Source organism: Thunnus maccoyii, chromosome 18 (genome assembly GCF_910596095.1).
Source record: "Thunnus maccoyii chromosome 18, fThuMac1.1, whole genome shotgun sequence".
NCBI lineage: Eukaryota > Metazoa > Chordata > Actinopteri > Scombriformes > Scombridae > Thunnus > Thunnus maccoyii.
In genome coordinates, this window is record NC_056550.1 from 21,407,007 (window position 1) to 21,434,724 (window position 27,718).

At 40.5% G+C, this 27,718-nt stretch overlaps 1 protein-coding gene across 2 annotated transcripts in view; it reads left to right on the forward strand.

Annotated features, from left to right (window-relative positions):
• The first annotated feature begins 8,353 nt into the window (after positions 1-8,353).
• Positions 8,354-27,718, forward strand: part of plcl5 (phospholipase C like 5) — a 66,599-nt gene continuing 47,234 nt past the window's right edge. For both annotated transcript variants that reach the window (XR_006092293.1, XM_042392658.1), the window contains exon 1: positions 8,354-9,144. Coding sequence is in view for 1 of the 2 variants with exons in the window: in XM_042392658.1 (XP_042248592.1) it covers positions 8,842-9,144 (303 nt within the window). In the remaining variant the exon portion in view is untranslated. The remainder of the gene's footprint in view (positions 9,145-27,718) is intronic.

Consider the following 27,718-nt stretch of genomic DNA (forward strand, 5'->3'; position numbering starts at 1 on the left):
CTCAACCTGTAGAAGTACAGAAGATTTTGATGCCACTACAAAATAAATGCTATTTTTTTTATGTGTGAAGTCACCACCATGGATTCAATCCCCGAACAGCAGAGCCAGAGACCTGGCACAGCCTGGATTCAACAGGAATACGCAGAGTAAAAGTATTAAATGCATTGTATAAAATATGTCAGGGAGATCTGGCATACACTTAAAACATCCACAAAGATTCTTGTACATGGAAGTAACTAATTCCACTATAGTAAATATTACTTTTACTTTAAAGGACGATACCACCAGACTATCTCCAGTGCTGTCAGCCATCTCATTTCATACCAATTTAGAACAACATAAATATCAACTTGTAGACTGCAATAGCTCATAATACGTAGAAAATAATACCTCCTTCTATTATGAACACTAAACTGAATGTGACCTATAATGGTTGTGCCAGGATGGTACTAAAATGTATCATTTTATATTTGGAATTTCAGTTTTCAATTTTATTTACCTGTAGTAAATGGTAAATGATCAAAACAGAACAATCAAAACATCAATATGGTAGTCAAATTTGTCAAATTTCAACATCTGCGCTTAAGAGAGGGTAAGTATGGAAAGCCAGCTGGAAAAATAATGCAACAGTTTGTGTATGTGCATACCTGTTTTTACTACATCATTCAACCACACTGCCCTTTGGCAGCAGTAGTTTTTCCAAATCTACAGTAGCAGCACTAATCTCAGCATAACTGTCTGAAATAAGCACACTTCTGCCATCTGGTGGAAAGAAAAGAAACAAGCTTTATTTCTTGTGCGTTAGAGCTGTTGCCTAAATGCCAATTATCTGGCTGGTGTCATGCCTGGGAAAAGTGATAAGGAAATCTAATTTGCACGGAATTCAATAAAATGTGGCAGTTAATGCCTAAATAATTTTAATGATCAGTTTGGAGAATTAGAAATTGACTGGCTGCTTCCTCAACAGGAAAACTAATTATTACAGTTGATTAGAATGTATTGCATGCCTGTTGGTGCTTTATTATTTATACATCATCTGCAGGCTACTGTGTCAAAGACTCAGGATGAATTGTGCTCTGCAGCCGGGTCCCTCTCAAGATTATTTGCTCGTCAGTGATAGTAATTCAATGAAAAGAGCTCCTAGAGGTCAGTGGTGGGTTGTTGCTTGGATACTGAACCGTCATTCATTACAAGGGCTTTAAAACAGAGGCATGAGCACAGCAGCTCGAAGTTGAAGTGATAATCAACTCACAGGAAGGTTTTTCCTGCAGAAATGTAAGTCTGTATACAGAAGATTTGTTAATATCCTTTGTTCATTAATACGACGATGAAGTCTTAATTATGAACAAACGTATTTTCAAATTCTTAAATAAAACTTGCTTTAATTGCATGATGGTAATTAAGAATCGTTTGGCCAAAGCAGGTTGTACAAGCCAATGTTAAGCATAATGATTCAAATATTTTTTAACAGTTACTACATAGTATACTATAAGCAAATAAATAAATAACAAAAGCTGCCCTGGGCATATTTTGCTGCTTCCATGGCAATGTCAGTTTTTTCTTTTGCTCTGAGAATGTAAAGTGCCATGTGGCCTGCTGTTTATTTTGGTAAATAACTTGGTCCTTATGCAGTATCTTTTGCAGTTCAGTCTTTGGTCAGTCAGTCTGTTAGTTAATTTCTGTCTCACTTTCTGTCTCACTATAGTGCTCAGATAATTTGATACTCACATTACCTGTGGCTCAGGAGGAAGAGCCAGTCGTCCACTAATCTTAATGTTAGTCCCTGGCTCCTCCTGTCTGCATGTTGAAGTGCCCTTGAGGAAGACACTGAACCCAAGTCGCTCTTGATGGGAAGGCCAGCATCTTGCAGGGGTGTGTGTGTGTGAATGGGTGCATAAGAGTGTAAAGCGCTACATAATGCAACCCTAAAAAACCTCAAAGTTTATTATGAGTTTTTGTAAATTATGACCAATAGCTGATGTACCTTTGTTTCTCTCCATTCTCTCCTCTTGGTAACACAGCGCTTTGTGATTGTATAAGGTGGACTAGCTTTAAGGTGTTCATGGAATTGTATAGCTCTTTTGGGGGTCCTGATTATTCCTTTAAATAGTTATAATTGACAAGCATGTAGTTATGGACACATTTGCCAGGCAGTATCTTCTACTGAGCGAGATAAATCTAGCAGACACACAGGTATGGCCAGCCGAGTATGAAAAATATGTCATCCACCATTTGACATTTAAGATAAGATAAAAAAACATTTTGTCATCGTAGGCATAAAACAAAATTATGTTTGGTAACTCTCGGAGACCAGAAGCAATAGAAAATGAGATAAAAACAAGATACCAAGATAAACACAAGATAACGAGATAAAAACAAGATATTAAAATGGTATTGTATAACGAGTTACATTAAGAACAATACAGAGACATGTGAGCGGAGAGGTACTGTCCTCTATGTATATAATACATAAAAGGCACTTATGCATGGCAGATAAACCATAACAGTGCAGTATAACAGGGATTTGCACAATGAATGAGGTGCTCATTATTACAACATTGATACAATATAGTATGAAGATTTGAAGATTTTTTATTCAGATGTAATATGTATTGTAAAGTGTTGGAATGCATTGGCAGCAGCACAATCTTCTGTGCTGTTTTTACCACCCAGACCAAATCCTTCTGGCTCTCGGCTTGCAGCTGGCATACCACACCATGGCACACTGGTACTTCTGTAAAAAGTTCACTAGGAGCTGAGAGAGAAGTTTCTTTCTTTCTTCACCAGGTGGGAGGAATTAAGGGATTATTTCTGGGGGATTATAATATTAAAAGCGGAGCTAATATTGTTGACATTAGCTCCGCTTTTAATATTATTATTAATAGCATCCTGACATGTTTGTTTGGATGCTCCAAGTGGGACAGGGCTGTATGAAGTGTGATTGAGACCGAATCCTCTGTACATCTGTTTCCTCAATAAGCAAACTGGTGTCTGTCCAGATCAGTGATGGTGATGGTGTATTAAGTTTGCACTGTTTGCAAAATTTTGAGACATCAGTGCAGCAGACAGTTTAAGAATACAAGAAAGTAATTAACTGGCTGAATCATTCCTGCAGTCTTTTGAAAGAACCACATATCTAGGTTCTTTATTGTAGTTTATCTAAGCTATAACACCACCAGGTGTCAGTAAAATCTCATATATCAAACAGGAAGTCATGCACTGATTGGGTAGATTTGGGTTTAAATCACAGCAATGATTTTCACATTAAATAGTATCATTGATTGAGAGCAAAACGTTCAAATTAAAATACAAGTCATTATAAGATATAAATGTAATGTGTTAGTTGTCCTTTTTATCAAAGTGAATAAAATGCACTATTTGGATTCATACTTAACATGTTGTCATCACTCTATATGCAGCAAAGATTGCTGAATAGTCTGTCCTGCTTGTTATGTCTTCATCTTGTCACTGTTGGTGTCCAGTTATAATATGTCACCTCACTTCACAATCCTGTCAGTCTGGACAGGATTGTGGACCCCAGGAAGAGTAACTGTTGCCTAGTGTAATGGCTAATGGGGATCCTAATAAAGTAAACTAAACTAAACAGGTGTGACCCCATCATCCCCCTAAACAAAGAAATATATACAATTGCTATTTAATGATTAAATAACTTAAAGGTACCCTGTGGAGTTTTTGGCCTATAGTATTGCTATGTAGTATTGTTTATACATGTGGGTCCCTGTTTTGTTTGTTTCATGAGGACACGTATGCATGAATGCACATGAAACCCGCCAGTGGTTTCGCGCTATTTCACTGATCAACAGGTGGTTATATGTGCTAAGAAATGCAACAATGCTTCAACGAAGGCAGAGAAGAAGTACACACAATGCGACTGTCTGACGAAGACCTGTCTGGAGTGACAACAGATCCCCATCTTGTCTTTTGTTTCGATCATGGATTGTGCCTTTAAAACTGAGAATTGCACAAGCAAAAAAGATACAAAAAAGATTTTATATCTGGTTTCTGTTCCTGTTGGACTGATTCTCACACGAGCCAGCGCAGGAAGTGCGGTGGCAATACTCAGGAAGACACACCCTCAGCTCCCCGGCAGAGAACAGCAGGAACTTCCTCTATAGATACCATCATTCGAATGTACAAATCACATTGTGCGTCTGTGAAAAGTTGAATCTTGTTCTTGCGGTTTCATTTTTGTCTCGGTGCCTGCCTTTGAACTTATACAATGATAATTATAACTCAACTGATGCTATAAAAAATGAGAAACAAAGGTGTGAATGAACAATTGAACAATGGCTTTCAACAAAAATCTTGTGTGGTAATAAATCCTGAACGTTTGACTGGATGACCCCTTCTTCTTTTCCCCTGTAGCCAGCTGGGATTAGGAGACTTGATCAATAGCCAGCTGTCATCAATACGATAGCCTAGCTTCTGTTGATGGGCCCCGGTGGGAGGAGGGAGCCGTTAGAGCCCTGGAGGTATGGCAATGGAGATCCATTGGTCTGAACCTGACAGCTGCTGCAGCAGGAGGGAGAGGTGCCTTACTGTACACAGCCATAGCTGACATCCTGCCACAGGAAATTATAGCAAACCTCATTAGAAAACAACTGGGGTGTTATTTTATATTATGATCGAGAGTGCTGATACTTCGTATTTCACTTCCTTTCTCACTGTTTTATTTTAGCTCTTTTTACCCCCCGACAAACAAACAGTATGTTTTAATCTTCTCATCAGTCACTCATCAGGCCCCGATGTCTTCAGTGAGTAATGCAATGCTCTACAGCTCAGTGTAACAAACAGTATTTGCAGATGGATCACTGAGGGGCGCTTTCAACCAGGGTGACTGGTCACATCTTGTGGACTCATGTGAACTGACCCTCCTCCCCCCACCACCACCACTCTCTCCCTCGGTTTAGGTCCACGTGGAGCTGATGTTTGAGTTCGGAGACTGGTTGTCAGAGGCCTTTTCACATAAGAGTGAGACAGCTGGGCCAGGCGGGGAGGCTTTTAAAAGCAGAACTTTTGCTAAATAATTTCTGAGAATGCATAATACATGACCCTGAGAGATCACGAGGGAAAGGATGGGGGGAGGGAGGGCAATGAGAGTGCGTGAGGAAAAGGAAGGGGCATAAAATCTCTCCAACCTCCTCTTCCTAGACATTTACTGTCTCAGTCTACCAACAAGGCTTCCATTCCTTCATCCTCTTTTCACTCTTCTCCTGCGTTGCGTCACACATTCACAGATTTCATTCACTTCTCCCTCTCACTACCTTGTCCTTGAGAAGTAGCCGGGCTTTAGCTCCAACAGTACTCACGCGTCTGTAAGTCATTTTCATTCATAAGACTGAAAGCGATTAGGGAGGCTGTGTTTTGGCTGCAGATTATGCCACTTATCATTACCAAGGTCTGCCTCTTGTGAAAATATCTACACAGAAACACTAACACCCTTGAATAAGACCCTTAACTTCAACAGACCGTCCCGCCCTCTGACAAAATACATCAGATAATTACACAGAGTACGTAGTAATCTGCTGTGTGTCATGTCAGTGCTGCTATTTACCAGAAAGAATTTCCCCATTGTTTGCAGCATTTACATGCAGAATAACAATCTGAATATCAAGCCTGACCATGACGTAAAGACATTGCTTTGGCTCTGATTAGTCTGGCTATATTTGACAATTATGAACAGACAGTGAGCTCACACTCTCTGTTGCACATGACTCCCTTCATACAAATTGGCCATGATTTGATTTGCCTCCTTAGTGGGTTATAAATGGGGTTGCATTATCCCAGCTTATTGGCCATGTCTAGTCTGATGATGTGAGTTGGCCTGATGTTGAATATGCACCCTCCATTGTTGAAGTTTTTTTGGCCTAGACTCAAGAGGTATCAGCAGATGTTCAGCTTTATGGTATGTGAAACCGGGGTGCCAAGGTTAGCCTGCATGTAAGGATGTTGCACAACTACAGAGTGCAATCATAAATGACTAATATTCTCAGTCTCCTCTCTGATGTTTCCCCTGTTTATGGTCTTCAAATCAATATCTGTAAGAAGAGGGATGGTGGGGTGGAGGAAGAGCATCCCTGCATCTTTGATGAAGAGTCAAAGTACAACTGTTACAGGCCTTTGGATTGTCCACTAAGAATACCACTGCCGGGAACTGTGAAATATCGTACTGGAATACCTACTTTGGCCAGACATCATTTTTTTATAAAGGGAGAAAATGCATGTAATGTGCTACTTACTGAACTCAAAACAGACCGACATTGTCAACATTTTAAAATTAAACTGAAAGAATTTTAAAAAGCCAATTAATTATGTAGGCATGTGTAGGGGTGGGGGTGAGGGGGTATGTATGTGTCTGTATGTATATATGTGTATGCCGACGAGTCGTACTGCTGTTCCTATAAGGTCAACAAAATGTGCTACATAGTTTTACTCTGTTGTCTGTGAACATTTTTTTTTATTTTGAAGGCCCTTCTAGAGACGGGCACTGGAAATTAGCAGTATCTATACATGCTGTGATGAATTGCATTGCATAATTGCTGTGCAATTCTCAATGTAGATTGTATCTGTCCCTACCAAACAAACATTAAAATGAATTGAAATGAGTGATACTGTGAGATAACAGAGGAATGTAATTTCATGTGTGAAAAGGTGCTTCAGGGACAGATAGTCAGCCTCATTATAACCATTATTATTATTTGTCTCTTCTATGCTCATTTATTTCAGATATATTCTAGATGTTACTGTAAATAAAGTTACAATTTCAACTTTCTCTTAAGGATAAATGTGTTTGTATTATTTATTATTGTGAGCAAGATTCCCAACATAAACGCAGTTAAATTCTGGTACCAGCAGACTTATTGAACGAGTACCGGATGAGTCTTTTCTCTGTACTGCATAGCAACAAATTACCTTGACAGAACAAGGACATGTTGTATTACTTATGCATCTACAGCCAGACTCAGTCACTATCTGATCCAGGTTCAGACCTGCATTTTGGACCTGCAGTTCCAATCCAACCTGTGCCACTTATAGACAAGGAAAGTAACAGCTGCTGCAGTTTCAATAGTGTTACTTGCTCACTTTACATGTTTATAGCGGTTGGTTATGGGGTTGTGGCTGTTTAAAATTTAACACACAATATTTAACAAGTTTGATGCCTAGAATATATTTTCTGCTGAATTTTAAGAAGGGTATCAAGTTCACCCTGCACGTTATCTGTCCTCTATCACTGTCTCTTAATTAATTTTTTTTTATTAATAGTGCAAGTGATTACCAGAATGACACAAATGAGGCAGTCATTGTCTCATAATGACTTTGGAAAGGGGTAGTTAGTCCTAGACAGGTTTTATTTGTGGAGAGGAAAAAATAGGGGTGTAGAGGTCAGAAAAAATTAGGATGTCTGAATATCTAAACTGCAAATCTTGCATGTTGTTGAAATACTTTATATATCTCCTGTTTATTGGTGCAACTCTGGACATGCAGCCTTAAGACATTCCACATTTTATTTGCTTGTATGGCTGTCGAGTGCTTAAAAAAACTAAATGCTGGGTTGCAGATGTTTAGAAGGTGAAATAAATACTAAATTAATTTACACGTGTTTCAAAAGCTGCAGTTGTTGCCTGCAGATAATTCATTAAAATTGCAACAGCAGTTTACTCGCCTTTGGGTGGCTGCATATCTAAACTATTACTTTCCTTTCCTGCAAGTAAGATCCATAGTTTTTATTTTTTTGCCATAAAAGAACGAGGTTTTTTATTACTCATCCAAAAGTGGTTTTGTTTTCCTTTTCCCAGAGGACACTGTAGCAATTTACAGTAAACCAGCTCTTGTAAACCAGCTTCCACTGAAATTGAGTGGAAGCATATGTGGAGAGAAAAGTGAAAAAAACAACCATACGAATAATATTTTTAAATTCTGATTTGACACAGATTTTTGTATGGCGATTTAGTTATTTATGTATTCATTTGCTATTTTTAAGGATTAAAAACAAAATGAATCACCATACTTTCAAAAAAAATCTCAAATAATGAGTCTCCTTTGAGCTCCCTCTTATGGAGAACCTGCAGCCTGCTAAATGGCAGAGTTTAAGTTTGAGTCTCAATAAGCTCCGTGGGATACTTCACATGATAAATAACGTTGATATTCCTGTAATATAAATATTACAATTGTTCTGCCTTTAACTGACTGAAATAGTCTACTTTGCACAATGCGCGCGCACGCGTAACGAATCAAACTGCTTGAGCGCGAGTAATTGGGTTTAATTGTACATGCGCGCGCGCGTGTGCACGCTTTTGTGGGCTCATTGCGATTGCGCCCTCGCAGTCTTGAATTTGTCCCGCGGATGCATGAGAAAGAGAGGGGAAGCTCTCCCGTTTGCAAGCACTGCAAAAGTGTGCAGGACGCAGAGCGATGCGCACAGCGAAGACTCCACAGAAGCGGACGTGGAGAGCGAAACAGATTTTTCAAGACAAGGAGACGAAAGTGCAAGCTGTAAACACATACGTCCGCAGCAAAGCCTGGCCATAAGTCCGTATTTCCAGTATTTTTACTACTCTAAACGTCTACATAAAGCTAATCGGAGGAGGTCGCGTGTGGGGAGGACATTGTCTGCTCATTATTTCACCAGGACGGTTCAGTCTGACCATCCGCTACCCGGCTTCAGAAGATACCGTGCGCTCCGAAGATGGACCGGCAGTGGTGATCCGGTGAAGAAGACAAACCGTCCTGGACGTCAACAAGTCCACCGTGCTTTGAGAAAATGGGTTGTTTTTACATTGTGGAGGGGAGGGCTTTGCTGTAGCCTAACACCGGCGGATCATGGCAGGGGTACACGCTTCAGATGCTGTGTCGGGACATTTTTTGGATCTTGCCATCGGCGCCCCGCCAACACAGGGTGAGACCAACGCTGCGGGAATCACCGGCGATGCGGCCGCGCTGCCTCCGACCGGTACCCGGGCTTACTTGGAGGTGTCGGCCTCTGCCCAGGGCTACGGGGCTGAGGGAGTTTACACCAATGGACGGTACAGGGAGCACGGCAGCCCAAGGATCGGGAGTGGCAGCCGTGATAATTCCACCGAGAGAAGCCAGGGAGGTGGAAACACACCTTGCGGCATCATGAAGGTTCGTTGATTGAAACACTTATTTCCCATCCCTTGTCATCGATTCTCAAGGTGACACACCAGCTTGTACCACATTATAGTCTAACTGAGCAATAGATGGAAATGTGTGGTAAATCGAGTGTTACTTAAACTGTGATCAAGACACTTCCAGGGGTCGTTAGAGTTTCAGTGGTTACCCCAGAATAAATTAGATTTAAGCTACTTTACTAAATCTCCTTATAAGTTTGGCACGAGAGAATGCATTAGGGAATTAGACTTTATGTCCCCGTACAACAGATCTACAATTCACTAGTCAAGAAATAAATGCCAAACTCTTCCATCTACTGTAGATCTCCTGAGAACACAACCTGGCCGGCTCATATTCTGTATTTTGGGTCCTTCACATGTCCCTGCATATTTTGTGTCAAACAAAAAACACACAGACACTTAGACAGGAAGTTAGCTCTATATGTGCTGCACCAGTCTTCTTGAAAAAACAATATATATATATATTTTTACCAAGATCCAAAACTCTTCATACAGGTTGCATCATTAATGTCAATTCAAACAGCAGCATGTTTAAAAGGAGCCTGACAATGACATTCTTTGAAGTCGGTTGCTATTGCTGCAGCTACCTTATTCCTCCCACAACACAGCACACAGTGTAGTTAAGCTGTGGTAATACAAATGCACACAATACAGAAATTGTAGAGTTGTAGTGTATTTGTGGTTTGTGAGAGTTCACAGAGGCCGTGTAATGATTTATTTGGTGGGTTTGGTGTTTATAGGTTTAAATTTTCACTACAAAATTTCTAAAGTATTCTGCTGCTGCATCAATGTATTACAGGAATAATTTAGTTTGGGTTTCTTTTTTGGATGAGTTTATATTTTTTAACAGTTGAGAAAGTAAAAGCAGATCTTGAATTTTGGTGTGCTTTAAAAGTTTTCTCCAATATAAACTTGATTTGTGGGCTGGGAGCAGGCCATCTTTCTCCGTGTAGCTCTTTCATTAATAGATAGTGTGGTTTTAATATTTTTAATGGTTGGCTAGTTGTAATTAGTGCTCCCATTACTGGAGGTTAATTAAATGGTCTTCTACTTATGGACAATATTGTCAGTTCCTAATGATACCCCATGTTATACTTTTATTACACATGAATGCCTTGTTTTTGACAGACTGTATCACGGGGTCCTTGGTGCACATTGAAATATTGCGTAGGTGGGACACACTGGAGAGTTGCATTCTGTCATATCAGTCCTAGTTTGCTTAGCAACTGACACAAAACACTGGCTACTTCTTCGTTACCCCCATCATTGGATTCCCAGTGGTGGTGGGCAAACACAACCAGCGCTCGCTCCCTCAAACAACACACACACATCTATGGACATAACGCCAGATTAAATCTGCTGCTGGTTGTCATCTCAGTGAAATCCAAATAAAGGTAAACTTCTCTCGCTGTATGAGCCTTTCATCCTGAGCCTTCTCCTTGGTATTTACCATGAACACATTTATTCTTTCTATACAAAAATAAGAAATATTATATGAGTCAAAAGCCCCTAAATCCCTCCTCTCTCTCCACAACAATCAGTCCACCTCTGTGAAGCTCATGAGCAATACATGACAGGAAAGCTGGAGGGGATTGCGCTGTCTAAATATGATTGATATCAAAGCTTCAAAGGCTCATTCTCTGAATGCTGTGTTCATATGACGTTAGAAAGTGATCCTGCTGAGCTTCGCTGGTATAGTGTGATGAAATTCTCATATACCGTCTCCTAGAATAAACCAGGGACAGCTTTAAAAGTAAGTTTAAAAACAAACTCATGCTGTCGTGTGTAGTTTCCATAATTGAACCTTATCCTGACTACATGATTAGTGTGATGTACTGTATTTGGCATTCAGATGAAAAATCAGCATGCTGTGCTGCGGGTGTTTGAGTGTTAACCTCTTGAATGACATGAGGTGTTGGTGGACAATGTGTGTCACTTGAGTGTGACTCTCTACAGTTGCAGGTAATGACCCCAGTCCTGATCCAATAAACTGACATTTTCAAAGCTCCCCCTATGACTACGTGCACTTGGCTGCAGCCATACATGTCCTTGATGATAGAAAGAGAAATCTCAGGTATGTGAAAGACATAATTTTAGACCGTGTAGCTGACTAAACTGATGAAGTGCAGGGAAACTGTACACTGTTTAATTTTGCATGGCTTGTGGAATTCACATCTCTCATGTTTGAGAGTAAGCGAAACTACTTTTTGCTGCAATTTTAATAGATTGCAGTTTTCCGAACACTTGTCTAGCGTTTTCTCTTTCTCTGGGGCAATTTCAAGTAGTCAACAATACCTCGGTTATATCCAGGAAACAAATGTTGTTGCAGTCTGTTTTGTGTTGTCACACAATGGTTTTGTAGAGCAGCTCTGAGAGTTTAACATAAATATATTTAAGGCACAGAGGTGAAGCATTATTATCGACAAAGATTCAGAGCCTGAAGTATGTCTTGTACTTTTTGATACTTTTTTGATATTCAGCAGGTGTGTCCAAAGAGGGTTTATAATTTGTCTGGGCACCTCTAGAAGGATTCATTGCACATTATAGTCACGACATGATACACACTGTTTAAGCAAAGCAGGGTAGGAAACTGGGTCAGCCATTCAGTAGACTTGGTTCATGTATAGCTTTAGCACGCCCACCTACACTTGAGCGGCACTTTGCCTGTGTGTTTGAGTGGAGTTTTTAAAAGGTGAAGAGGCTGTGGGTCCATGGGAATAGGGAAGCAAATGAGCAATTACAGCATTGCATTACCTCATTAACTTGGCTCTCAACAAGCAAATCTTAGAAGAGAGGAGTTTGCATGTCCGTCCCTTAAGCGGGGCATCCAACTTTGTCCTCTTGTCATTTCCTTAGCAGGGTGACAGTGTCATGGTGGAGAGGCTGCGAAGTGGCTAGAGGGGGGTTTGTGATGCAGCCTTGTTATGTAATGCTGGACTGTGGACAGCTGCAAGGCTGGCTCCAGCCCGGCTGCTGGGTGGAGGGAACTGACAACCAGCAGAACTAGTGAAGGAGCAAACCAAGACTTGAATGGTGACACCATTGGACCTTAACAGAATCTCCAAAGCATTTGCCATGTTGTTTTTTTTTCTTATTTCTTCTCTCCCTTTCGTCCTCTTCCCTTCACCCTGTAGAGTCCTTAACCTTAGCAGTAGATAAAAGGTCAAACATTTATTTTAAGAAAACACAGTTCATAGTCGGGTTAAAAAATAATCCAAAAAGAAGGAAAACACATCAGTGATGTAACACTGTTAATGTCCGTTGGGGAATAAAAATCAATAAAGATCACACAGTTATCAGTCTGCCTTGCATAAGGTCCTCTCTCCCATCCCCCTCTGCACTCTGCCTCCATGAGTGGCAGGATATCAATTCATCCTGTCATTCACGACCTCATATAACAGATTTTAACCAATCTGACCCAGTGTGCCCCTCATCAGATCAAGAGCATACTGGGATGCTTAATTAAGGGCTGACATATATGATTGGCTTATGGAGGAGCAAATCCTGTCGACTGAGAGCAGAAGCTTCTCTGCGTGAGAGAAAAAGAGAACATCCTAGAGGAGGAAGATGGGAAGGTGATACTTTGATTTTCAGGAGGTATAAGAGACGAGAGATTCAGGTTTTGCTCTCGAGAGTTCTTCACTCATTTATATTTAGGCCAGTGAAGTCTGGTATGTAGATTATAGGGAAGAATGTGAAAGGATGTGAAAGGACAAAACATGTTCTGTATAAAAACAGTAACTTGAGTGGTAATTTTGGCACGCTCGCATCTTCCAAGCTCGCCTCAGGTGAAGTGATGTAATCTGCTACATAGTTGCACCTTGGCAGTGAATAAATAAAAGGGATGTCAAATAACTACAAGCTCTATAATGTTCCTTCCAATCTCAAAGTTTTCCTCCTCCACTCACTAAAATAGAAATGGAACTGTGTTTGACCTCTTCTGGGCCTGATAACGGCTGCCACACATCACGCCGGTGACCAAACAGTTGACCTGTACTGTCGGCCATGCAGACCAAAGTGCCTTTCATAACTGCCTCAGGTTGATTGGTGGATAGTCTTTTTTTTATGGTTCATTCACGTTAATCCCACGGGTTCAGCGAGATTGGTATAAGGGATGGTCACTAGGTCATTAAAGTCATTTTACCTGAATGTTCCTAGAATCACTCCTGAGGGATTCTTGCTCTAGTAGAGGTTAGTGAAAATATCTGTTCCCTTGAGGGTTCATAATGGCCATGAGGGATGGAACCTGGGTTGCTACGGCTTGTGAAGGCATCGATTCTACAGGTATTAATAGACCCTGTGAAAACAATTGGACACTGTTGTCTAAATCTTTATTGTCAGGTTTACTGTCATGGCAACAATTGAGTTGAGGCATCCGTGACTATGCCTTTTCCTGTTGCAGGGCTCTGAATGTTGATCACGAGTTGTTTGGGTTTGCTCAGACTTCTAAACTTGGCATCTGTGACCAAATGATGACGTCATATCCTCAACATACCCCGATGTGTTTAAAGTCACTTTAGGTGTAAAACAAAGACCGTATTTGTCAATGATTAAATGATTTGTCCAAGATCAGCCTAATGATGATGATTGTATGACCATTCATTTATTAAATGGTGCATTAAAACAGTGCCAAGTTCATGTTTATGTTGTCATCTTCAAGCAGAAATAAATACAGCAGCAGTAACTTGATTAGTATCACAATTATTAGTATATATGCATTGTCTTGTAATGCCAGTGACACCATCTAACAGTAGAAAACGCACAATAGTGACAAGTTATTAAAGGACTAATTTTTTCTCGAGTTGGTTTGTTTTAGCTACAATATATTTAATTTACAAGTGGCCTACCGGCGGAAGAAACACAACACATTAACATTTTGACATTTAAGAAGTTTCCTTAAAACCTGTCTGACACCTGGATAGAAACGTAACTGTAGAGGATCTGTCAGACAAGAGCACAGAGTCTTAAATTTCTGCCCCTTGATGGATCCCACTGTCAGGCTGCCTCCACTCATGGCTATTGTTTCCCTAATGTGAGGTTTGGCTGATCCTGTCGAGGACATCTCAGTACAAGCCTGAACTAATAACACTGATTACATATAGTGGGATCATCTCAGATGATGATGGTGATGAGAATTGGAATAAGAGCCTATCTACGCCTGACTGCTCATATCACGGGCTTTGCGTAGAATAAGAGCTCCCTCCAGAAATTTAATTTAAAGTAATGGAATATGGCCACAGATCTCGGAAGTTCGGGTAAAATGCATGTCTCTTTTAATTCCCATGTCTCCTGCAGCAGCACCATGTACTGAACGCTTAGATATTTTTGGAAAACAGAGATCTGCACTGCGTTGAAAAGGAGGCAGCAGAAGATGTGAAGTGGTGATTACAGACGTCTAGGGCTGCTGAATCATCGCTTGCTCTCTTGGCTGATTCTTTCAAAGCAGCAATCTGCAAAACACAAACATTTCTAATAGGCCTCTTTGTATTTGAATCCACTGCTTAGTGCTAAACAAGGAGCAAAAGCATCAACAGTTTTATAAAGGTCAGTCACTCACAGAGAAGCTCAAGAGCCCCAAATGCATTCCTAGAACAAGAATGATTAACATCTCGGTGGGTTGAATTTAAACAAAGAAAAGCTGTGATTTATGTATGTTTTGTTTTTGTTTAACGTGTAATGTCAAGGGTATTTGATAGGCCTTGTAAAAATCTCTCAGATCTCTCAGAAATCTGTTATTGCTTCTTTGCCATTTAACTCAGATAAGAGCATCCAGAAGACAAGGAATCTAAGGACAAAAAACTGAGCAGACAGAAAATTTGTGATCAAATTTAAAAGGTAATGATTTGAGGTGTTTTAGCATAGCATTGTAATAATATAATAAAAACTGGGATGAAAACTGAACAGTAATCACTCTCTCTTGGGTGATCATGGTCCTCCAGCTCTTTAATTTCAAAGCGCTAATGCTAATTAGCAAACACTAGACTACACTAACTGCTTTTACAGCTCTGACAAGGATTAGGTGTTTTTGACTTTAACTTCATTGCAAATTGCTAAGAGAAGACACAGCACAGTAGAGTTTTTCTTGTTCGTGTGGCTATTCATCGCCTGTTTCATGGGGATGGAGTTGCCCAAAGTTGTCTCCTAATCCTTCCTCCTCCTTTATTCCCTTAAAGGATAATGACTTGACCTGGAACCTCAATTAATCATGTGTCAAATTGGGTCCCAGGCTAAGAGAGGCTTTCAAACAAGAACAATTGATTTGATTGGACACCACCAGGGTGTGTTTGGGGTGATGCCTTATCTTGATGATCCTTGTGGGACAACAATGCAACAGCGGTGATATCACAGCGGAGGCTGGCGTTTTAGTGTATGTGTGGTTCTCATGACAGAGAAAGATCTCTGGTTAAAAAAAAAAAAAAAAAAGGTCTGGTCAGGACATACGTTTGATGAGGAGATGATACCGCACTGTATTACGAGTCTTGCAGAATGGTCTTGGCTCTCTCAGGATAGCTGTTGTCATTTCAAGGACATAAGTAAGGATGAGTAATATTCAGATTTGTCATGCTGGATATTTACCAGCTTCATCTGGACGAGGGGAACAAGGGTCTGATGGATGAATAGGACAATCTGTCTGTGAAAGCTGCTCCACCGGGCTCTGCTCTGACATGTTTTTTACTGCCTGTAGAACATACGGCACTTCCTTTCAGTCACAGTTTTTCTTCTTCTTAATGTGCAGAAAGACAGGAAGGGAATGTAACAGTAGTCAGGTGACTTTGTGACTCCAGACGATGAAACGGTTTGCGATCATAAAAACAATCCCACCACAATATTCTTTTTTTTGTTGTTGTTTGAAAGCAATTTGAAATCTGTGTAATATCCCAACAATCCATTGTTTCACTGAATCCTATAATGTGGTATTTGTAACAATTTTAACACTGATTTTCAGGCTATTCAGGAGGGACAAGTTTATTTTGTGCTACTCTCATTCTCCCACTTTTTCTGTCATGATGTGTACTGTAGAACTTGTGTTCATGTTTTGTATCCTGTTATATTACAGAAGTAAGTGTAAATCCCAGGTCTTCCCCAGGTAATCCCACTGATGGGAAGGAAACATAGCAGATAGAGCCGGGCCCTGTTTCTTCTGGCTTCTTTCATCACACAACTTAATTAAAAAGAGCAGAAAAGGGATGGTAAAAGGTAAGACCTGCGCCAAGTCCTCATCGGCCTTGCTTTATTTACTCAGACAGTCAATCTGTGAGGTTTGGCCTGTCGGAGGGAGCATGCTGTCTTCACGTCCGCACCATTTCATTCTTCTGTTCCTCCTCCTCCTCCAGCTGCCCAGGGTGGTCTGGTGGCGATATCTCCGTGCCTGAGATCAGAACACAGAGAGAACGATTAGCAGGAGGGAAGGCTTTGATGGATGAATTAGGATGAGACGTGTGCGCGTATGTGTGCCTTTGGTGCGAGCGCGTGGTCACTTTCGATATAGGAAGTGACAGTGGTGGATGTTGATGTGAATTTTGCAGCCTTCTTGCAAAGTGCGCAACAGCTTTTCTCACAGAAGCGGAAGGAAATCCCTAACAGAGAGTTAGTCGGGACAGAAGACTAAATCTTTCACAATTGCTTCCTGAGAAAATAAAATAAAATGACGTTAAACTAATAACGGCCAGAGAATCACAGAAGAAAGGAAGTAACCTTTGATTGGATTTACACCAAGGCATGTGAGAGGCGTATTACTGCATATGATATAATTATAATATATCTCATTAGCCACAGTCAGCACTACTTTAACTGAAAGCACATACTGGTGCATTTTTTTGGTAAATTCAGTGGTTATGCAATAGTGTAAGGTTGGGTTCGGAGGTTTGAACTCCCATATTTAAATGGAGACTTCTCTTCTGGAGCTACTGAAAAAACACCCCTCTGGCTCTCCTATGCCGTCTGGTTTCTATATTTTCGTCTCCCTTGTCAGTGTGGATGCCAGTGTTGTTCCTGGGCTCTGTCTGCTCTGCTTTGCTGTATTTGTTTTCGTTTTTTCATTGCACTCTTCCAGTCATGCGTTATGTCTAAGCTCGCACCATGTCAAGCTCCAGTCTACTACAGACCTCAGCTTATTTATAGATTTTATAATTGCGGGCTTGGTCTTATATTTATCCATGTTGAAGGCTGAACAACACAAAGTGCTTTTTTTTTTTTTCCCCCTCTTGTGGGTTACCAAGCTGAGCAGTCTGTTGCATTTTCAAGTTGCCGTTGAAAGACAGCATGATGAGAATATTTCATGATCTGAACATGACTGACTTAACGTTATCTGATCAGACAGTTGCATCAGAATTTTGCGACTTTATTCCTCAAGTAGCAGGTATTATATCAACAGCAGTATCAAATATTTCAAATAATAACCAGCTGGGTGCCGAGAACTATTTCTTTCAAGTCAATTATCTTTGGTTTCTTTTTTTCAACAGTGGAACTCAGTGCACTGCAAAAAAAAAAAGTATGCAAAGTGCACAATGCATCATGCAAAACAGAACATAACTCATACAGGTCTTTCGATTGCCAAATATAGTACTAATGTGACCAGGCTCCTTCCTAACAAGTGTTCAACTGGCAAGGCGCTGGTACACAAACCTTGCCAGGAATTCACAGATGGTGCCATTTTTCTGTTTGCCCTGCATGGCACAGATGGCATAGGATGAGGAAATTTTGGGGCTTTGAGCACAAATTATTTTAAAATGATGTCTTCTGTTTGTTTAATGATTGACCCTTTTTTGACATTTCAGGGTTAGAAATCAATCTCACCGATTCGATTAGAAAATAACACTAGCAAAAGAAAATATCATCCAAGATTTAGCTCTTCCTTTTATAAAATACTAGTGGTTGAGAGAGCTGCCCACACATTAAAATAAATATCTCTTCTGATGATCCATTCTTAAAGTCAAACACCTACACAAGTCATGAGATGCAACTGAATTTATCTCAAACCCCTCACATGAGACTTCCTCTTCCACAGGAGACATTGCTTTTCATAATTTCAGCAATTACTTTTCATCCCAAATCTTGCGCAGATGTTACTGAGCCCATCTGCCTGGTTTGTTTTAAACATCTGCTTGTTTGTGTCCTCATTCATGCCTCATGTGACGTAGTATGTGTTGCCCCGGGGGTGTCTTTCTGCAGGTATCCGTGCAAGCACAGACGTGTCACTCAAACATTCCACTGATGCTCTAAACTTACACACACAAACACTGCTAGCATTTCCCATGCAGCGACAGTTTGTTTCTCTGCAGATTAAACAGAACACGTTGACGGTTTCTTCTTCAGGGCTTCACTGAATCACTCTTTTACATTGAACAAGCGTGTTTTCAGCTTAGCGAGGGGAAAAACTGCGTCTGTGTTCATCTTTACCTTCCTGTATATGTGTCTAGATGGTTCACAATGTGTGTTTTGTAATACTGTATTATGTGTGTAGTGGTAGTTACTGACAGAGAAAGGCTTTAGTCACTCTTGAGAATATATAAAATATGAGTTTGGGGATTGGAGGATTAGGTACAGGGGTCTCATGTGATCCAAGCTTTCTGTCTGCTCTGGGCCTCTAGTCCACCAGACCTCAGCTGCTGAATGTTCTGCAAATCAGTTTGTATATTTATGTTTTCTCTGAAAGTATACAGTTTGTGTGCGAAGGGGGGAGCAGCCCGGGCTTTGCTGTGACTTTGCGCTGAGGGATTTCATGTTTGTTCTTTCCGTTGCATGTGTAAGGGTCTTGAGCGAGAGATAGATGCGGACTTTACAGTGGGAAATGTGATACTGCGCACTGAGCTCTCCCCCGGAGCTGGGAAAATAAGGGAGGGAGAGGGAAAAAGTAAGAGAAGCCAAGATGACTGAGAGGGAGTTCAGTGATGTTAGTTTTCCTGAAATGAAAAGGAAGAATTGTGGTTAAGAGAAGGTTCAAATTTTCATTTAAGGATCTCCAATTTTATGAAATACCCAGATTCTTTAAGTGAATTGCTAATCTGGAGTTTCATCCCATCTTTTAATGAGCAATGTGAAAAGCATTCAGGTAGTCATTTAACTAAATATTAATACAAAGATACAAAGAAAACCAAAAACAAGGCCCTCCATCTTGAACCGATGAACTGTTCCTCAAACATTTCCAAGTGCGGGTACACTTCAAAGTAAAGTCATACAAAAACAAGAAAACATGATGACAAGTTCTCAACCACAACCTGCCAGTGCCACTGCGACCACATCATCTTTGCATAAGTGCAACATGGTGTGACAGTTGACGCTGGCTAAATGCTAGAGGGAATATTATTTCCACCACCTCATGTTTATTTCAGCTTCTGTGGCTGCTGCAGTTCCAGCTGAGCCTCTCAGCAAGGAGCAAACACCTTTTTTCCTCACAGCGAGAGGAAAAATGAGTCAGGAAAGGGTCGATAAAAGTCACAAGAGCAGTAACAAAACAAGTGGTAAAAACGCTGACGTCGTCTCAGAACAGTAGAATCCCTGAGGTTTACCCTTCTCCTCGTCCCTTCCAAAACCCTTTCCAAGTTTTCCATATTTTAGCCCTTACTGCCAACAATTTTTGACTACTGCATACTGTAAGATTGATTGCCTACCTTCCAGACAGCCATTAATTGCAATCGGTGCCAGGATAGAATAAAAGTCAACTATCAAAGACTTAAGATGAGTAATATATCACGGGGAACATGTTGGCTCCATGGTTCTGTCAAAGTTTGGTTGTCATTGCGGGACAACACAGGATTTGTTTGATAAACTCTCCTGGGTGGTCCATTCAAGGACACCTCTGACAATCCTGAATATTTTTTATTCACGAGCTATGTTGTTTGACAGTCATCCCCAACAATAAAGATCAACAATAAACAAACGGATGTTGTGAATAAGACAGGACAGGATTTGGTTGGTCCTTAGAATAAAAAAAAGTTTGCTGTATGGCAGCCAACTTTGAAGTCTTGAAGGACAAGATTTCAACACAATCTGCTCGCAACTGCAGTACCATGCAAAAATAAGGTTACTAAAAAGTTACAAGGTATTCAAACTAGATATTCATAGCAGTGAATGGAAATTAATGGCTGCCTGAAACCCAACATGCAATTTGTAGTTCCCGTAATGGGCAGAAAACACGCTGAATGTCAAGGTGTTCTTTTTATGTGGGCACCTTATTAATGCCATTGCATAATGTCAGATTTCAATTAGCCCGAACAGAGCAGGTCAGTCAGAGTAAGTGGGTACAAATTCTCAGCACAGAGTGACCCAGTTGTCAACAGCCTTGACAAGGTGTGCGAGAGGAGCACTTGTTGGCACGAGCCTTTTTTAGATGGAATCAGAGGTTGAGAGAGGGAGAGAGAATGGGAGAGAGGGGGAGACTGCTCACCGGTCTTCATCTGGAATCCAATTTTATTTGTGTGCTTGTGCATGAGAGCGTGTGTATGCATGTGTGTGTGTGTGTGTGTGTGTGTGTGTGTGTGTGAGGAGCGGATGTACACACATGAGTGAACGTAACCTTGAGTGCATGATTGTATGATTGTGTGAAAAGGTCAGACACTCATGCAACAGGGAAGTCGGTTTGGTAATCAGAGAAAATTAAGGTCAGTGTGTAGCTGTGATTGTTAGTGGGTTGGCTGGTGCTGAGAGGTGTGGGTGGCACACAGCACCGACCAAAAATACACATTAAGAATCGCAATTAAACTAATTCTGAGCTCGCCGCTCATCCTGTCGACGGATGCAACATGGTATCTGAAAGATTTATAGCTGTTGGATAGCGTTCAAATAAAAGTGTTACATGAGAGGAAATGACAGTAATCAACTTCACCCTTGGCATTGCTTGTTTACTGTTTTCAGTATTCAGTGATTTAAATATACCCTGATCTTTTAAAAGGACAGATTGGTTTTCAACTGGGTTTAATCTTCCCACACATCCAAAAGCTGTACAGTAAACAGGGGGCTGCCACTGTGACTATATTTTCATAATCACTGATCATTCTGACTCACATTAACAGATTAGAATACATCGACGTGTTTTTTTTTAAAGAACAAGAGTGAATAAAAGAAACTGCATGGGTAGGTATCTTTGAAATGAACAGTTATTGGTTTCCTTGTGCAAAAAAAAAGTAGGGATGCAACTAACAACTGTTTTCATTAAAGATGAATCGATTAGTTGTTCGCTCTACAAAATGTCGACGTCCTCGAATGTCTTCTTTTGTCCTGACCAAGATATTTAGCTTACTCTCACAGAAAATCAGAAAATATTAATATTTGAGAAGCTGCAATCAGAGAATTTGGACAGGTTTTTCTCAAAAGGTGCCACAAAACTACTTATCCACTAAAAATAGTTGGTGATTAATTTTCTGTTGATCGACTAATCAATTAAACAACTAATTGTTACAGCTCTACAAAAAATACTAATAATAGAATTTTGCAACTGAAAGTAAACAGTTTAAGTCATTAAAAACACAACATAAAAATATAATCCACCAAAATGTTGCTTATGCTTTCTTAAAATGCTGAAACCTATTTGAGTTATTTCAGTGTTTTATGCCACTAAGTATAAAAATAAATTATATAAACAGCGTCTAAACACAGAAAATTCCCATTGAAACCAATAAATTAGTGTTGGAATAAAAAAAATCTAAAATAATAAATTGCTATTTATGAGGCTAAATCAAATTGTTATCTGATTACAATCAATAGTTCATCCCTGGTCATCTTAACTTGCATCTGGAGGAGAAAAATTGAGGCTGCTTGTTGATCGCCTCACTCCTATAGTGACTGCTGTGTGAGGTCCTTTCAGCACTTGGACATACGCTTTACTGCATACTGCTTATGTGACTTGGCCTGCATGTTAAGTGCCCAGTGATGTACCAGCAGTGAAGGAAAAAAAAAACATACCGACATGTTCAGACTGCTCTGTTTAATGCCTCTCACCAGTGAAGAGAAAATAAAAGGGAAAGGAGGAGGAGGAGGAGGAGAGAGTCAGTCAGTCAGAGATGGTGAGAAAGATAACAAGAAAAAGGTAGAGGGATTGATATGGAGAAATAGATGAACTGAGAGGGCACTGTCTGTTTTACAGCTATGGGCCATTAGCACCTTCAGTTGGCAGTAATCCTGAACAGGGCGGACTGCAGTCTTCTCCCAACAGCACAGTCACGAAGCACGAGGATGCAGAAAGAGAGAAGAGAAGAGAGAGAGACGGGAAAGTGAGACACAGATGAAGGCAGAGAGTGAAGATGCGAAGCCATACATTTTGCATGTACATGCTTCAGTGAAGCCACGAGGGTGCTCCTCTTCTATCTTCCTGTCCTCGTTTAACCTGTGTAGTTCTCGTCTCTCGGTCCTTGAGAGGTTTGAAATGACTAAGGCGGCTTTTGCTTCTTACAAATGTGTGTTGTTTGGCAATTGTTATGCGCCGTCTTGAAATGAATAGCTTGTTAGACAAAGCAAGGTGGTGTAAGAAGTGTGTGTGTGTTTGTGTGCTCAGCAGATTGAGATTCTCTTTCATAAATGAATGCATTGTATATTTGTGTGGAAGTATGCCTCTGTGTATTTGTGTGGGTGCTCAATATAATCTAAAACAATTACACACTGAAATGATTTATTCCTAGATTATATAAAAACAAGATGACTCGTAATTGTCTACTTTATTTCTTTATTAGGTTACAACCACCACAATATATTAGTTACACGATGGATTTGAAATCAAAGCTGCGATGCAGTAATAGTCTGTGTTCTTCTCTTTCTTAGTCTCATGTTTGAGAGACTTGCTGATGAAGGAACCAATTGACTGTTTGTCTGCTTGTGCTTTTAGGAATTTTATTTCTGTGCCAAATTCCACTTCTCTCTTTTTTTTTTTTTTTTTTTTTTTCAGTTTTCACAGTTTTATTCAAGTCACATGCTTTCCCGTCATTGTTTACCCAACATGCAGCGTAAATATCCACAACCTATTAGAAACCAAATCCGAAACAGAAAGCCCCGCTCTCTCATCTGACGCTCACAGGTATGAATACACATGTAAACAAACGCATGTGTATCTGTTTAAACACAAACAAACACACTCACATAATCACTAAAATATGTGTTAGTTATTGCAACTTTACATACTCCTTCACATCATAATCTTATAGTACAGTTTTATATTTAACTTTTTTTCTTTTTTAAAATAAACTCAAGAACCCCTCCGGACATATTTTACGAGATATAAAAATACTCTTTGAAGAATCTTGAATAATTATTTGTGTCTGATATGGTTTTTTCAGTAAAAGGTTCATTGACCTAGTTAGATATTCTTAAGATTGTATTCATCCCTTCTCTCTTTTTGAAAAATCTGTTAAAAATGTAACTGCTGAATGCAAGATGTCCTCTACTTCACTGAGAAGAACATTATCAGTTTATCTGCACCTTCCACTTTCTCTTCTTCTCTCTCTGTCACTCTCTCTCAAACATACGCATGCATGCACACATGCAGCGTTATCATTAATTTGCGATTGCGGTTTTCATCAATGCTTGTGTTTCAGGGTGTTGAGGCTATACCTATGAGTATTTTCCCTATGTGGTATCCGTAGCTTACTTCTCACTCACTTTGCTGTAGCCTAAAGTTGATGGTTTGCGGGTTGGTTTGGGTTCAGGTGGTTGATTAACACATATTTTTGTTGGATGAGCAATGTGGATTTGCTCTCATAACGGGTCGGGTGGGTGCGGGTATTAAAAAACCCTGATCTGTGCATCACTGATGCACATACATCATTCTGCACAATGAAGGTCAAACATCTAAGTGAAGTAACAATAAGCAAAACACATTTTTGAGTGGAGTAGGTATTATAGAGTATTATGGGGTACTTTTTTCAGTAGACCGTAAGAGAGGACAGCAAATTAGATATTTAATTGTGCAGTGCAATTTGTTCCCGATAAGACAATGACGCTTTGAATCTTTGAATCTTGATTGACTAATTGAGGGCACTGAGGGCAGAAAACTTGACAAAATAACCAAAAAGCAAATAGAAAACCCTCATCTCTCTGAGCCAGCCTTTTTGTACGAATTTATTATCGACAGAATTAATGCTTCCTTCATTTTTTATTTGATAACGTTTATTTACTCAGGTTTGGTGAGAATGTGTTCAGAGTGTCTGTACCGATGAGCAAAGATCATTACTGTTGTTTCCGATTGAAGTTTGGGTTCTGAGAAACGCAGGAAGTATTTCAGGAAACCAAATCTGGTAAATGAGAAAAACACAGCAGACATATCTAATACGTGTCAGTCATCTCCATCACCTCAGGTAATTAGTATTCACACTGTATTCACAGGCACCTCATGCTGAGACTGATAAAACTCCCTCAGGCCTTGCATATGTGCCTGTGTGTGCTTAAGAGTGGGAAACAGGTGTGCCATTCCCCATTTGCCCGTCTTTGTTTACCTTGCTTGTGGCTGTGAGGAGGGTATAATGTGTGTGTGGTTGTGTGTGTTATTGTTTATGTGAAGGAGCATTCATGGTGCTGACGACAACGCCAACCCCTGTGGTGCAGCTTCTCTCATACCTGCCACTTACACTCCAGACTCCAGAGACCCATAGACCCAAAATGTGTCTGTGTGTGTGTGTGTGTAAGAGTGTGGTTGTCGCTTCAAAACACAAGTGCAGACTCACACAATAGCACCGCAGTGGAGCTGCCTACTATCACAGACAGAGCCGAGGGAGGGGAGGAAAAGAACAGAGATGACAGGATGAGAAGTAAAGGGGGTCTGGCTAAAGATGCAAGGAAAGTGAGCAAGAGAAAGAAAAAAAAAAAAAACAGCATTGTTTTGGTGGTGGGGGGTATTTTGATTTCCCAGAAATGAGGGAAAGGAAAACAAACAAGTTGGGAGAATGAGAAAGAATAATTCAGGTAACGCTGGGGAGAGAGAGAGAGAGAGCGCGAGCTAGCGTGAGTCTGGAGAGGTCAAGGTGAAAGCTAGAGGGGGTGATGGGTGTTTACAAGACAGAGAGTGACACAGAGGGATGGCGGAGGAAAACAAATGGGAAGGAGGGAGAGAAGAACTTGAGGGTGGGAGTGGGAGGGTTAACGTGATAGTCAGCTAAATCTTGAGGCTAGCCAGGCGCCATTAGATTAGCAGATAACTGCGCAGCAATCCGATTAGAGGCTAGTTTATCAAACAGTGATGCCAGAGTACTGAAGCGGAACACAGGTGAAGGCCAAAGTACACATCCCAGGACAACTTCAGGCTACAAGCACAAGCATACATTCAGTCACACACATACACGTGCACTGTTTGCTAATGTTGTTAAATGCTTTCCTGTCCGTGGAGGAGTTTGTCCTTGTGAGAGGATGTGCTACTCCTCCCTCTCCTCCTGTTCGGCCCCTCCTTCTTGTATTCCCACTCACCGCCAGACAAGAGAGAGAGATAGAGGAGGAGAGGAAGGAGGATCACATTTCCCAGAGTCAACGCTGCATAAGTGATATAGGAACCTCGCAGCCAGCTATCAGTCATAAGCATCTTCCAGCCGGGCCTGCGCCGAGCACCTCCACAATCTCCTCCCCCATTTCAAGTATTGATTTCAGACTGACGGGAGTTGTGATCGCCAGCGTAGATGTGACAGTGTGTTTGCCTGCCCTGCCTTGTGTGATACCTCTATATGTTATGGCTGTCATGTATGTAGGGCCATTAGCGTGCTTGCAGTATCAGGTCAATTGCTACATCCCTTATTGATGGAGCTCTTGACTGGAAATAAATTGAAGTAGAGGCTTGCACATTGGAAATGTGTCATTGACTCTGTTGGGGTCGTGAAGTATATTCATGCAGCGCCCACGAGGCAAAGGGGGCACGCACGCCTGGGGCCCTGGCATGTAGCAATGCAAAATAAAGATATGAATTACATTAAAACTAGATTAAAACTACATGCCACATTTACCTTTTGTTACACACATTATGCATCAGTGTGTTTTGGTGAAATTGAGACATCAGATGGCAAATTTGCAACGTACTGTTTGTTTGCAGTCAACATCAGCATAGAGACAACCAAACCGAAAAGAAAATACCAGACTGGTTCCCAGAATTGACACAATTAAACAGGAAACGGCAGAATTTACTGCCAATCTTCTTAAAAAAACATTTTTTTTTTTTTTTTAGAACAGCACATCCTGTCAGCAATGGAAAATTGCAGCTAGAATAGAGATAGCAGGTAACTGTTGGCTTAATAGCCGACTGACAACTGAACCTAATATTATTTTATATCAGTCAATTACCTGAGACCCTGCTGAAAGAGTTGGATCCATACCACCTTTAAAACAAAAACAAAAAACAGCTTGTTATTTTTATAGTGTCCTGTTCAACATGTTTTAATTCTTTGTGCTTTAGGAATATTAATATATTGTGGATATACTTTTTTGTTATATAGTAGTGGTGTGAAAGCAGTTTGTACACAATGTGTGCAACTATTGAAGTCATAGTCTAGCTTTGTAAGTACTGTTGCTGCTTGCATATCAATAGAAAGAGAAATATCGCTCCTAAATTTCTTCACATTTGCAAGATGTTTGATGGAAGAGACACATCGTTTCATGTCTCTGGTCAAACATCCATCGTGTCTCTATGTTCGTATCAATTCCCCTTAACGGAGACAACATTCAGCGCCACCTGACTGGTTCAACTGGTTGGTTTTTCCACTCAAGTCAAATCAAAATTCATTCTTTTGTTGATTTAAGCTCAAGTAGGCAGCAGCGTGTGACTGCGATCATCGATGATATCTGTGGGGGGAAAATAAGCCTGTGACGATGCTCATAAGCCTCGTCGACCTGAAGCCAGTCATATGAGCACTCCTACATGCTCTTTATTACAGGGTGAAGGAGGCTATTTAATGGAAAATAGCACTGTGATGTAAAGCTGTATGAAAACTAGTGCTTTACCAGTCTAAGGTCATTATTATATAGTGGAAGGTTAAGAATCACCTGCTGTTATCCTTGACCTCTATACATATTAGTTGAATGGGTGGTAACAGGTAGAAGCTTTGTTGAGCTTAGAGTTTTAAGTATGAACATAAAAAAAACACTCACTAGACCTAGATGATATTGGAACCATCATATAAGCTCTTTTGTTATTTTTCTGTTCATATTTTCGGCACAGAAATTTTGTTTCTAGTTACAGAATCACGGCTCTGTCTGGTTTAAGAGCATGACAGAAAGTGAAAGAGGATGTGTAGTCGGAGATTGTTTTCTCTTCACTTTAAAAAGCAGAAGCTGAAAGCTGAACAATCAGCCGGAAAAAGTGGCGAGTCAACTGTTTAGCAGATCCCTCGCTGTATTTGTGTGTGCATGTTTGTGTGAGAGAGAGACACACAGAGAAGGCAAGACATCTGTGAGGTAATGCCTCATAAGGTTTTCTCGGTGCGTCTGGCTTTGTTTTTTCGGAGGGATGAGGGATGTGGCTTGCCGGGGAAGAGACGAACTGACAGCTGCACAGTGCCTGAAAGGACAAACAGTGACCTAAAGGCTAAGAGGGTGAAAAATGCACATACTCTGAGGCTGCTCAGTGTCCTTTGACCAACTAATGTGAT